The sequence below is a fragment of the Diabrotica virgifera genome, chromosome 6, assembly GCF_917563875.1.
Source record: "Diabrotica virgifera virgifera chromosome 6, PGI_DIABVI_V3a".
Taxonomy (NCBI): domain Eukaryota; kingdom Metazoa; phylum Arthropoda; class Insecta; order Coleoptera; family Chrysomelidae; genus Diabrotica; species Diabrotica virgifera.
Genome location: NC_065448.1, coordinates 23,237,142 through 23,250,662, shown reverse-complemented (window position 1 = coordinate 23,250,662; position 13,521 = coordinate 23,237,142). Strand labels below are relative to the sequence as shown.

General features: G+C 31.6%; 1 protein-coding gene across 1 annotated transcript in view; it reads left to right on the top strand.

The window, feature by feature from the left end:
- LOC114331374 (uncharacterized) overlaps positions 1 to 13,521 on the top strand; it is a 31,965-nt gene that overhangs the window by 8,534 nt on the left and 9,910 nt on the right. Inside the window, exons 3-4 of the mRNA XM_028280942.2 lie at positions 2,063 to 2,994; positions 7,113 to 7,427. Of these exons, the coding sequence (XP_028136743.1) occupies positions 2,063 to 2,994; positions 7,113 to 7,427 (1,247 nt within the window). The remainder of the gene's footprint in view (positions 1 to 2,062; positions 2,995 to 7,112; positions 7,428 to 13,521) is intronic.

The following is a 13,521-nucleotide window of genomic DNA, read 5'->3' as shown; positions in this document are numbered from 1 at the left end:
TTACGTATACGGAGATGCGTACGTTACGTAGCAACAAAAACTCCCTAATGTCCGTAGTAATATTTTCCAAATCTATCTTTGTCTTACAACGCACTCAGTCGAATAGCATATTGTCAGCATATTGTCAGTCAGACAGTGACAATCATGCAGTGACAATTTTAAATATTTTACATGGCATCGGGAATATTTTGAGTTGTTGATTAAATAAAATTAATATATAGTGTATTTTATAAATAATTGGTTTAAGACGTGAATTTAATAAAAACTTATTTATTGTGTATTATTTGTGGAAGATCCAAGAAGAGAAAACATCAGGATTATTTATTCTGTGATCCAAGTATTTTGTTGTTAAAGATGTTCAAAATTGTAAGCGTTCCATAGTAACAATATATTATTAAAAAATCACTTTAACACTTTTCCTCTTTTCTCGATTGAGTATTAGTTTTTTTTTGTACATATAAATTATTACAATCATTGAATACATAGTTAGTGAAAAAATTGTCACATTTATTAACTGAATTAATAATTTGCAATTATACAAATAACAGTAATCCAAGAACATTCAAAAGCCATCTCTTTAAGTTAATGATGACATTTTCAAGTAGAATGACATTCTAGTAATGTTTACATATCCATACCAGTGTGAATTTTACTACACGTAATTTGCCGTGTAAAGACAGGAAGAGTAGGGATAGCCGTAAAATATTTGCGAATTATGTACCGATGGCCTTAAGCTTATATTTACCCCCTCCCAACACATCAAAAAAATTAAATTAACTCCTCTGAAAAATACACTGTAAGACCTAAAAAGTGTAACATTTCAATGGACTATAAAAATATTGACTAGCAATTTATACTTATCTATCTACACATACCTATGCTAAAATAGTTCACTCATAAAAAGGTTCCCCGACACTCTGTTGTATTTCCAGTGGCGGCTCGTGATTTTTACAATAGGGGAGGCTATACCTAACTGTAAAATATCTAGACAAAGCACTAGCAAAAAAATGCGCCAAAAAATGTAATTTAAGGCCCCATCTTTGACCATTTTTTATTTACATTTCATAATATCATCCTAATTCATAATTTCATGATATCATATCATTTTAAAAATAGTTAGTCTAATAGTAAAAGTTTAATACCAAAGTTTGTGTAGTTTATTTGTTAACAATTCCATCTATACGTAAATAGATACCTATGTATATCAAAATAAATACAGATTTGAAGTTTTGCAGTCCATACATAATGAAGCTTCAAATTTTTTAAGATACTCAACGCGGCCTACTGCGAATTCAAAAACACGATAAATTACCGATATTTTGCTTTGAGTTAGAGATATCGGAAAAAGTTTTTTTTAGCAAGTTGTTCCAAATATTATTATAACCCCACATACCAAATTTCATAACAAAATTCGCATTTTTAGATGTTTCATTATTTTTAGTCAGGACCCTAAAATTCGTTGTCCCGAGACGCACCCAGCCACCCAACGGAGCTGAGAAAGTACTCTGCCTCCCTTGGTATATCTCCGGGAAGCGTGTGATGCCACTGTTAGGAGACCGGGTCTCCTTAAACGCCTGCTGCGCTGCACGGAGCATTAGCAAGGGAGAATGCTGGGCTTCTCGGCTCCGTTCATGCATCTCGGGATAACCCAGGGTCCTACCTACAATAATATGTAATAAAACTGAGACGCGATCATGCGTTCTAATGCTAATGCTACGTATGGATAATTAGTGATAATATGGAATTTACACGTTGTATAATAGTGAGAGTAATTGTTGTTTTCGCGATTCATGATAAACAAAACAGTATAGAGTGTGTAAAAAATTTATGGGGAGGCTGAGCCTCCCTTGCCTCCTCTGACGAGCCGCCACTGTGTATTTCCTAATAAATTTTCGTGAAAATAGTGAAACGAATAGATCTCAGTGATTTACTCATAAAACTGCATTATTAACTATGGGAAGTGTACTCGATCAATTAATTATCAAACTGATAAGATATGGATAATTCTAATATAATTCTATTGAACTGTATTTAAAAATCTAATCATAGTTTATGTATTTAGAAGTGCGACCGACGCCTATAGACGACGTTGTCATTAAAATAGAAGAAGAAGACGAAAATATGGAAACAAGCGAAGTAATCAGTATTGAGTCTGATAGTGAGGAGGTAGTGAAAAATAAGGTAATAAAAGTTGAACCCAACACAGAAATTGATGAAATATCAACAGCTGAAATAGCCAAGGTTCAATCTAATATTGAAAATGCTGAAATGCCAACAGAAATGATCTCGAATAATGTACCTTACCAAGTTTTTTGTAAAGAACAAGAACCATCTCATCATGAGCTAGTGTTACCTGAAAAATCCCAAGAAATCTTAGTTCAGAATAATGCTCGTCAAGATATTCTACAAGCCGGTATTAATTTACCACAAAAAGTACCTTACCAAGTTTCTTGTAAAGAACAAGAACCATCTCACCATGAGCAAATGTTACCTGAAAAATCGCAAGAAATCTTAGTTCAAAATATTGCTGATCAAGGTGTGGTGCAAGACGGTACTACTTTACCACGAAAAATGTGTAACGCCGCAACGCAGACGCAAGTGCTTACAATCGACAAATTTATTAAACACAGATTTAAAAATCCCCCAAAAACTTTAGCTGGTGCTACAAGAAGGATGCTAATAATAGATAAATACATTGCTAAGTTAACTGAGTACCGGCAAAATTTATTTACTACATTATCTCCTAAGAAAATTGCGAGGAAACTTAATGGGAGATTGATACACAAAAAAGGAAAATCTACGAATACAGCAAGAAATATGGACACCTCATCGTTACAAGAACCAGGGAAGCAGAAACTTACAAATGTAGCTGACACTCTACAACAGACGGATGAGCAGTTTTTTTCTAAAGAAACTTTAAATTCTTATCAGAAATCAGCAGAGCAGTGCCTTCTAGATTTTGGAGGTATTTCCGAAAAGATGTTGGTCTTAAAGGTAAGTTTTCAAGCATATATATTTACTTACAACTCAAGGAAATAAGTTAAAAACAATATTACTAGTTGTTTTCTTAATACAGTCAACTCCCGTCTATTTTTGGGGTTGATTGGTATGCGTAAAACCAAAATCGCGAATAAGCCTCTAAATATAAGCCGTTAAATCAAAGCCACAATAGAAATTTGGTTTCACATAAAGCTTAAATTTACAATTTTCAATGGATTCTTACATGTTTTACACATTTTCAAAGTAGTCTGTCACATCTTTCTGCCTTTTTTCTTTATTTAATAAGCTTTTCTTTATTCTACAGTGCATTTTACCTAGTATCAGTTTTTCAGCGAGTAGCAGGTCGCTCTGCTCCTCTATACAGGGTGTTAGTAAATAAGTATAAAAAATTTAAGGGCTAATTCTACATGAAAAATTAATACCAGTTTGCTCTATAAACATATGTCCGCAAATGCTTAGTTTCGGAGATACGGGGTGTTGAAATTTTTATTTTAAACTGCCAATTTATTTATTGCTCAAAGGGCCGGTTGTTCGAACGCTAATCAACAATGATCATTATCAAATAATTAATTACTGTCAATGTCAACTTTGTTTGGGTTGTTAAAAAGTCTGTGGAGTCTATAATCAATTAATATAACAATAATTATTAACATAATTAATAATAAATCTCATAATTGTAATTCATTATGTTTTCAGCAACCCAAACAAAGTTGACATTGACAGTTTTGGTGACAGTAATGAAATATTTGATAATGATCATTGTTGATTAGCGTTCGAACAACCGGCCCTAAGACCAGTTGAGCTATGAAAATTAAATTTGGTGAGTTTTAGGAGGTAGTTATTATGATTTTTTTGACATACAATTTAGAATTTTGTATTCACCATTGGCGCGCCTACGGGCAATGTGCTGAATTTTTTTAAAGAAAAAAATAGTACGCCACTGAGATATTTCGAATTAAAAATGATTTTTAAATTCCACGTTTAATTTACGATAAAAAACCTTTCTTGCGTTTTTTTCATATGATGCACCATTTTTATGCAGAAAAATAAAACATCTTGGCGCGTATTTTTCATTTCTTAATACATCATCAAGAACTATCCAATATAATAATACTAAACTAGAACAATAACAGAAAATATTACTAATAAGATTTCAACTAGGTGCAAAGCTGCAAGAAATGTTTAAAATGATCTCCTTTGCAGATAAGAGAAGAATTTTATATTCATCATTGGCGCGCGTACGGGTAATGGTCTGAATTTTTTGAAGAAAAAAATAGTACGCCACTGAGATATGTCAAACTAAAAATCATTTTTGAATTCCTCGTTCAATTTACGACAAAAATCTTTGTTTCCTTTTTTTCATACGAGGCGCCGTTTTTATACAAAAAATAGAACATCTTAACGCTTACCAAGTATTTGAGGTAGTTTCCACATGCATAGAAACTTAGTTAAAATACTTTGTAAACGTTAAGATGTTTAATTTTTTTGCATAAAAACGGCGCCGCATATGAAAAAAAGGCAAGAAAGATTTTTTGTCGTCAATTGAACGAGGAATTAAAAAATGATTTTTAGTTTGACATACCTCAGTGGCGTACTATTTTTTTCTTCAAAAAATTCAGACCATTACCCGTACGCGCGCCAATGATGAATATAAAATTCTTCTGTTACCTGTAAAGGAGATCATTTTAAACATTTCTTGCAGCTTTGCACCTAGTTGAAATGGTATTAGTAATATTTTCTGTTGTTGTTCTAGTTTAGTATTATTATATTGGATAGTTCTTGATGATATATTAAGAAATGAAAAATATGCGCCAAGATGTTTTATTTTTCTGCATAAAACGGTGCATCCTATGAAAAAAAGGAAAGAAAGGTTTTTTATTATAAATTAGACGTGGAATTTAAAAATATTTTCTAATTCGAAATATCTCAGTGGCGTACTATTTTTTTCTTTAAAATAATTCAGACCATTGCCCGTAGGCGCGCCAATGATGAATACAAAATTCTTAATTGTATGTCATAAAATTCGTAATAACTACCTCCTAAAACTCACCAAATTTCATTTTCATAGCTCAACTGGTCTTAGAGAAATAAATAAATTGGCAGTTTGTAATAAAAATTTCAACACTCCGTATATCCGAAACTAAGCATTTGCGGACATAGGTTTATAGAGCAAACTGGCATTAATTTTTCATGTAGAATTAGCCCTTAAAATTTTTCATACTTATTTACTAACACCCTGTATAATCTAGTAAAGTAGATGTTCATTCTAAGTGACACAAGACCGCTTCGTGATTCACACTAGTGTCTTTTCTTCTTCATGACTTTCCTCTTTGTTTTCTCCTTGGCATTTTCGTGCGAGATAGAAAAACCGCAGCATATCAAAAACTCTTAAAGGTGGTTGCACACGGAGAAATAAAAAGAGTATAGGCTCCTCAAAAGAGAGGAAAAGCATATCGATCTATGTAAGAAGAGGGAGCATGAACAGAACAGTTCAACGAGATACGAAGCTTATTTGCAAAATGCAAGACAAATCATTAGGTTACAACAAACCGGCATACTAATATTTCATGGCCCTTAAGAAGGCATTTGACAAGGTCAAATGAAAGGACGTTATCCACTTACAGTTATTGTACGCAAGAAAGATACCTCTAGGCTAGGAATAAACAAAATGATCGAATATGTCTACCAGAACAACAGTAAAAGTAGGAGAAAAACAGTCTGAAAAAGTAGATTAGGAAATAAAAGATATGCATAACCTGGACGCTTTGTGAGCGTCTATTTTGCGACTTTTCTTCTTCTGTTCATATTCGTGTGCCTTTTCTTGTTGTACTTTTTCTTAATGCAAAAGTTCTATAGTCTTAAAATTTGGTAAATAGGTTCCTGTTGATCCAAAGAAGAATGAGTTTTTCTTCTGTTAATATTCTCGAATTTTTTTTCCTAAAGCATAAGTCCTCTAGTCTTAAGGGCACCCGAAGTCCCATTTAACGATAAAGTTTAACATTATGTCACATAACTCTGTAACCAAAGCACTTAACGACCTAATTTTTATTTTATTTTGAAACTAGATGTATTGTTTAGTCCCGCGTAGATTTTTGTAAAGTTAGAGTGAAAGAAACATTTATTTTAAAATTTTTTAAAATATTCTTACAAAAAAAACCCAAAAAAGTTTAGATTTTATTTTTTATTTTACTTATTTTTGTACATTTTTTAATAAAACTTTACGCGGGACTACATATTATCTATCTACAACTACTGTAAAAATTTGGACCTTTTATCATCTAAGGATCCAGAGATATTTGACATCAAAAGTTAAAAACCTAGTATTCGGGAAATCGCAACAACATAAAACACTCTAATAGGCTATAAAGCTACCGGTACACGGTAAGTTGAGTGCAGACGTTCAAGAAACAAATAATTTTGTAACCATGAAGATTTTATACTATAATGTGTTATATATCGTTGAAAGAGATTTCAGAGAATAATTTTCAATCATAACCCAAAAAAAAAACTTGAAAAATTCAATTTTTTGGCTTTGGCTATAATTTTTAAAAAATTAAAATTTGATAAACAGGTTCCTCTTCATCCGAAGAAGAATTCGAGCTTGAATTTTGAGCTTTTTTTCTTCTGTTCATATTATTGCATTTTTTCTATTTCTTAAAGAAAAAGTTCTATATGTACTTGAGATTTGGTAAATAGGTTTCTCTTGATCAAAAGAACAATGTTATTGAATTTTTGGCTTTTATTCTTCTGTTTATATTTTTGTGCCATTTTTCTTGAGATATTTTTTTCTTGGAGCTTTAAGATCAAGAGTCTTAAATAGATACCTCGTGATCCAAAGAAGAATCTTATTGAATTTCAAGTTTTTCTTCTTCTGTTCACACTGTTGTGCCTTTTCTTTATCTTGAAGCAAAAGTCCTAGAGTCTTGAAATTTGGTAAATGTGTTTCTCTTCATCCAAAGCAGAAACGTATTTGTCTTGAAATTTGAGAGATACATCCTATTCTTTTTATATGAAAACTTTACAAACATTGAATATGATCCACCTCCTATTATTTCTTGATCAAACTGTAGATACCATCTAAGTACCTTTTAATATTTTTCGTATTTTTTTAGGTGTGTGAGGATAAATTGGTAGCTGGAGCAGAGAGCGGAAAAGTGTTCTTTTTTAATCTAAAAGACAGTAAATGTACAAATGTTTTAGAAGTTACCACAGTGCCAATCACTTGTTTACACTACACAAAAGACGCCAATGGAAAACCATATTTGTTTATAGGGCATTACGGATCTTCCTTAAAAGTGTATAACTTTTATAGTACCTCCCTTCTATGTGATATTCAGCTAGATGACAGCATTCAATGTATAGACGAGAACTGGGGATACTTGTTTCTCGGATGTTTGAGGAGTACGATTGCACGGTACTCCATGAAGGTTAGTTATTGAATGAACAACAAAAGAAATTCAAATTTAAATAAATTTATAATTAACTATTTAGATGGGAAATAAGCCACAATTAAATTGAAAAGATAATTTTATTAACGTTTCGACGCCCACATCGGGTGCCATTGTCAAAATACAAAATACTACTAAATTAAACAAAATTGTTGTTGCTTAGTAAAAAATTCTTGTAATAATTTATTTAATCTGACTCATTTATATCGGCAATTCAGACATATATTAAACATTTTAAAGTAGAAGACTTTAAAATGATATTGCCAATATTTATGAGTTGCGTTCCTGGGACGACTTTACTGAAAGATAGTTCATTCGATTACATGAAATCAACCCCAACTCAAGAATATCCGCCACAAAAAAATCATAGCATGTGATCTGTCTTTAAAAAGACAACCAAATGCAACGATGGCAGTAAAATTCTCGCGTTAGAGAAGCCAGTAGAAAGAAAATACCACGATTAGTAAGTCAATAACATAGCGAGTTAGTACATATTTTATATTTTAGTATTACTTATATGTTTATGTATTATTAATAGTATTTATAATTTAAACAACAATTTGGTATTAGTTTTGAGAGTAAACTAAATGTAAGACCAAATACTTAAGATGTCGGGAGAGTACCACGAGGTTTTTTCCTGGTTTTCCCTCGTGATTTGGAATCTCTAACGCGAGAATTTTACTGTCACCGTTACATTTAGTTGTCTTTTTAAAGACAGATCACATGCTATGATTTTTTTTGTGGCGGATATTCTTGAGTTGGAGTTGATTTCATGTAATCGAATGAACTATCTTTCAGTAAAGTCGTCCCAGGAATGCAACTCATAAATATTGGCAATATCATTTTAAAGTCTTCTACTTTAAAATGTTTAATATATGTCTGAATTGCCGATATAAATGAGTCAGATTAAATAAATTATTAGAAGAATTTTTTACTAAGCAACAACATTTTTGTTTAATTTAGTATTATTTTGTATTTTGACGACACCCGATTCGGGCGCCGAAACGTTAATAAAATTATTTTTTTCAATTTAATTGTGGCTTATTTCATATCTAAATAGTTGATTATAAAAATGCCACAAGGAAATAGCTTCAGAACAACATAAATAAATTTAGTTATAAATACGGACAAATAGCACTTTCGAGTGATTATTTGAAGTAAAAACAAAAGATGCAGCTCACTTACCGTTATATAATTCACTCTAAATCGCAAGCAACTTGATAATGTTGCTGGTAGCTGCTAGTTGCACTTAAAATCGAAGGATCGTAAACACAAAATGTCGGCTAGCACGTTCAAGAGTATTAGTAATTTTCAACGTTCTTGTTCAGTTGACTCTACAGTTGTTCTAGTACCGACTCCATTAATGAAGGTTGGCTATAACCATTGCAAATTCGTCTCTATCTTTTCCTTTGCTTAAAAGCGTCTGTGTGTTTAACCCGGTCCAGTCGCGAATGTTTTTCATCCAGGATATTTGTTGTCTACCAGGACCCCCTTTTTGCTTTGATTTTACTCTTCATAATCAGCTGCAACAACTCGTACTTGTCATTTCTGAATATGTGCCCCAAATATGCAACAAGTGAAGTAGGGCTGAAGATTAATGATGAGAAGAGATCCATCTTGGAAGATGGTTGTTAGGGTTCTCGTTTAGAGTCTCACCATGTTCCCGGAGGTATTCTTTTAACATCCGAGTTTAGCCTTTCCAATTTCACAACACTATAATGTAGATTGAATTATAAGTACAACCATTGTTTGGTTCTGGGGCTAGTTAGCAAGTATATATGAATTCACTGATGATGGACTGATAGGTCCGAAAACGTTCTGAATGAACCTATTTTATTTAATCCATTGGGATTTTAAAAATTTTATTAAATATACCTTTTACATAGAAGTGGGTTTACTTCATGTTAGAATGTGAATTGTTCGTAAGGGGATTTTTCCACATTCTCTATTTCATTATTTGTTTGATTTCGTACGAGTGGTCGTTAAACCAGTACCTGTGGATCTTTTGATCACTGAGTGTGTTTCAAAGATCTACATCTTTTGTTTTTTCATGTTAGAGTTTATAAAAATTATTATTTCTACACTCTCTCTCAAACATAGCCTTGTCTCACTCCTCTGCTTATCTCATCCGTGTTCTTTCCATCTAATACTGGTAAATTATATTAAGAGAATATAATATTCTGTTAATATCATTTTTGTCCATCCGTTTTCGCGTTAGAGATTCCATGAGAATGTAATTTGAACTTTATCGAAAGCTTTCTCATTGTATATACAAGTGGCGTAAAGATCTTTTTGTTGGTCTCAACATTTTTTAACAAGGAGAAGCTATATAGAGCTTCTCTTGTGAAGCCATTACTAAAGCCAAACTACATACTGTAGTGTCTAACACGATAAATACAGGTAGCGATCACAGCTCACAGCATGCTAAGAACAATAAATCTAGACGAACTAAAACAGAGAAAAATCGAAAAACTGACAGGACGTACTGAACTAATAGACATAAGATTCAAACCTTGAAATCCTAAATGAAAATTTAACGCTTCTGCTGACTCTACAGGGTCGCGCAAGAGTTTTTGAGAATGTTTACTTTTGTTTATTTGACATTTAATTGAATCAAGCAATGTTATGCTTTAGCCCGATCAGGTAACACAACATTTTACGAAAACCTCCAAAAAACTAAAGGAAGGATGAAAATTTGGGAATAGGTAGTTGAAATTGTCTATTATTATAGAACAAAAAGTTTACAATTCTACATCTCCATTTTACAAAAATTGGGAAATACGGGGTGAAAAGTATTTTCTCGGGGGTGAAAAAATATACGTTCAAAATAAGTCCGAAATTGTATAAAATGACTAATTCTAAGTAACTTTTGTTCTATAGTTTTTTCACTAAGTTAATACTTTTCGAGTTATTTGCGAATGAATATGTTCATTTTTAACACAAAAAAAACATGTTTTTGGACGTTTTTTCGCAGATAACTCAAAAAGTAAGAATTTTAGCGAAAAAATATTCTTAGCAAAAATATAGCTTATAAAATACTGAAAAAATGGTAAATGCATGAGGTCTGTAGACCCAGTAGAAACAGAGTTGTAGCTAATGAAAAGTAGGTTCTTCTTCGTCAAATTCCAAATCGAATATTTCAATTTGAAATAACCTAAACCGGAGCTCTTTTCGGGGAAAATTCATTACAACTTTTTTAAAGTGTTACAAATATTTATTTTTGTTTTTTGAAAAAACTTCTAACATTAAAAGTAAGTGAGTTATGCTCAAAATATTGCTGGTATTTTTTATTTTTTGCTAAAAAAATCGCGAAAATCACCACCTAATTAGCTTTCCAAATAAAATTAATCGTTACCGCTTCACAAGTTACTTTACTTACGTATTGTTTATATTATCTACAAGTTTCATTAATTCAAAGTGCTCATTTTTGAAAAAAATTGGGTTTAAAATAAAGCTTTTTTTTAATTATGAAAAAAAAAATGGAATTTTTTATGGAATTAACTTAAAAATTATTAGTAATACCAAAAATTTCAAACAGTAATAAAATGTTCGTTTTGCTTTTCTGAATATTTTTGATTTTTTGTTTTCTTGTTAGACAAAAATTGGTTATGCTATGGCTGTTCAAAGTTTGCCTTATCTCGTGATTAGTAACTCGTTCAAGCCATTTTAACTACAGCTTTTTTAAAAATAAGCACTTTGAACCGATGAAACTTACAGATCATATAAATAATACATAAGCAAAGTAACTTGTCAAGTGGTATGATAAAATTTATTTGTGATACTAATTAGGGGGTGATTTTCGCGATTTTTTTTACCAAAAAATAAAAGGGACCAACAATATTTTGAGCGTAACTCACTTTTAATGTTAAAAGTTTTTTTAAAAAACAAAAATAAACCTTTTAAAAAAGTCTAAATGAATTTTCCCCGAAAAGTGCTCCGTTTTTGGGTTATTTCACATTGAAATATTCGATTTGGAATTTGACGAAGAAGAACCTACTATTCATTAGCTACAACTCTGCTTCTACTGAGTCTACAGACCTCATGCATACACCATTTATTTCAATTTTTTATAGCTATATTTTCACTAAGAATATTTTTTTCAATAAAATACTTACTTTTTGGAGCGGCAACAACGCATTGTGCGAAATAAAAGTGTTAAACATTTTCACCAGAGTTTATTCCGATTTTTGAGGTAATAGTGCGAAATAAAATATTAACTATATGCGAACATTTGTATAAGGTCATAAACTATCTAAAGTGCAAAAAATAGTGGCAAAAATCGGCCTATAAGTAACTTATAGAACATTTTATGTTAATCAAAACAAACGACATTTTATAAATTCCAGTTCTTTTGACAACAGATAAGAGAACAAGTCTTGATCAAATTAAAAGCGACGTTGCCGGTTTTCCAAAAAGTTTTAAAAATCCAAGAAAGGAAATCAATCAATTAATAATAAACTAAGTAAACAAGATTTCGAAGTAAAAAGAATTTTAATATATTTAAAGTCATACTCAATTATTGCTTGAGAAGTTCTAGAGCCTTCGCCGGGTCGACTGGGGAACTAGAGCTTATCGCTTGCTTTAATATAGAGTACAAATACATAAAAAATGGTGGATAGTGATAATGATTACACCTCAGAAGACAGTAAAAAGAGAAGTCTAGAGATAGATGCAGACAATATTTTTAACAAGAGCAAGAAACTATCCAGAACACCAACCAAACAACAGAAAGATGAAAACAAAATTGATCAGCTTTTAAAAATGATGCAAAATTTAACAGATCAAACACAAAGTTTAACATCGGAGGTAAAAGGAATAAAAGAAGAACAACGAGAATATAGAAATGACCTCCGAGAATTAAGAAAAGAAATAAATGAATTCAAACAAAGTAACCAACAACTACAAAAAGAAAATGATGAAATGAAACAGGAACTAAAGATAGTGAAAATGAAGGTAGAAAAGTTCGAGAAAGAGAGAAAAGCTAACAATGTTATTGTCCAGGGTCTACCGATGGATACAAATAACCCAAATGTAGTCAATGAGGTTATGGCAGATTTCGTGGAAAGAGAATTAGGTATTAAAGTAGAAATAGAAGAAGCTTATAAAATAGGGGACAAAACATGTCTTGTAAAACTAAAAAACAAAAATGAAAAAATAAAAATTATGAAGAACAAAAACAAACTAAGGAATTCAAAGCCGGAAATATATATCAATAACGATCTAACGCAAGAAGAGATGAAAATACAACAAGAAATACGGAGAATTGCAAAATTTCAAAAAGAAAACGGTAAGAACACTAGAGTAGGTTATCAAAAATTAATTATTGACGGGACTGAATGGAAATGGAACAAAGAGAAGAATGAACTGGAAAGGGCAAAGCAGGACACGCCAAAAAACTGATAAAAAAACAAATATTGGATACAACACAAAAAACGGACACGAAAATGGCAAAGGAAAAGGACCTGAACAGATTAGATAAAATAAAACATACGAACACAAAAAAATATAATAAAAAACCGAAAAAATGTGATCAACTAAAAATAAGTACGTGGAACATCAGAACAATGCTTGAACCAGGAAAAATGCAGGATATCGTCTCAGAACTAGAAAGATACCAAATTGATATTGCAGTGATTCAAGAAATCAGATGGGCAGGTCAAGGAGAAATAAATAGAAAAAACTACACACTACAGTACTCGGGACATGAAAAACAAGGTCAATATGGAGTTGCTTTCATAATTATGGGAAAAATAAAAAATAACATTATGCAATTTAAACCAATAAATGAACGTATGGCTTACCTGAGAATTAACGCCAAACCATTTAATATATCAATCATAAACGTATATGCCCCAACTGAAAGTGCTACTGCGGAGGAAAAAGACAAATTGTATGAGGAACTCGAACGAGAAATGGAGAAGTTACCTAGAGAAGACACAATACTGGTAATGGGAGATTTTAATGCCCAAATAGGTAAGGAAGACTACATTAACCAAGTAGCAGGTAAGCACACAATACACGAAAAAACTAACGACAATGGCCAACGATTATGTAATCTAGCATCTAGTACCAA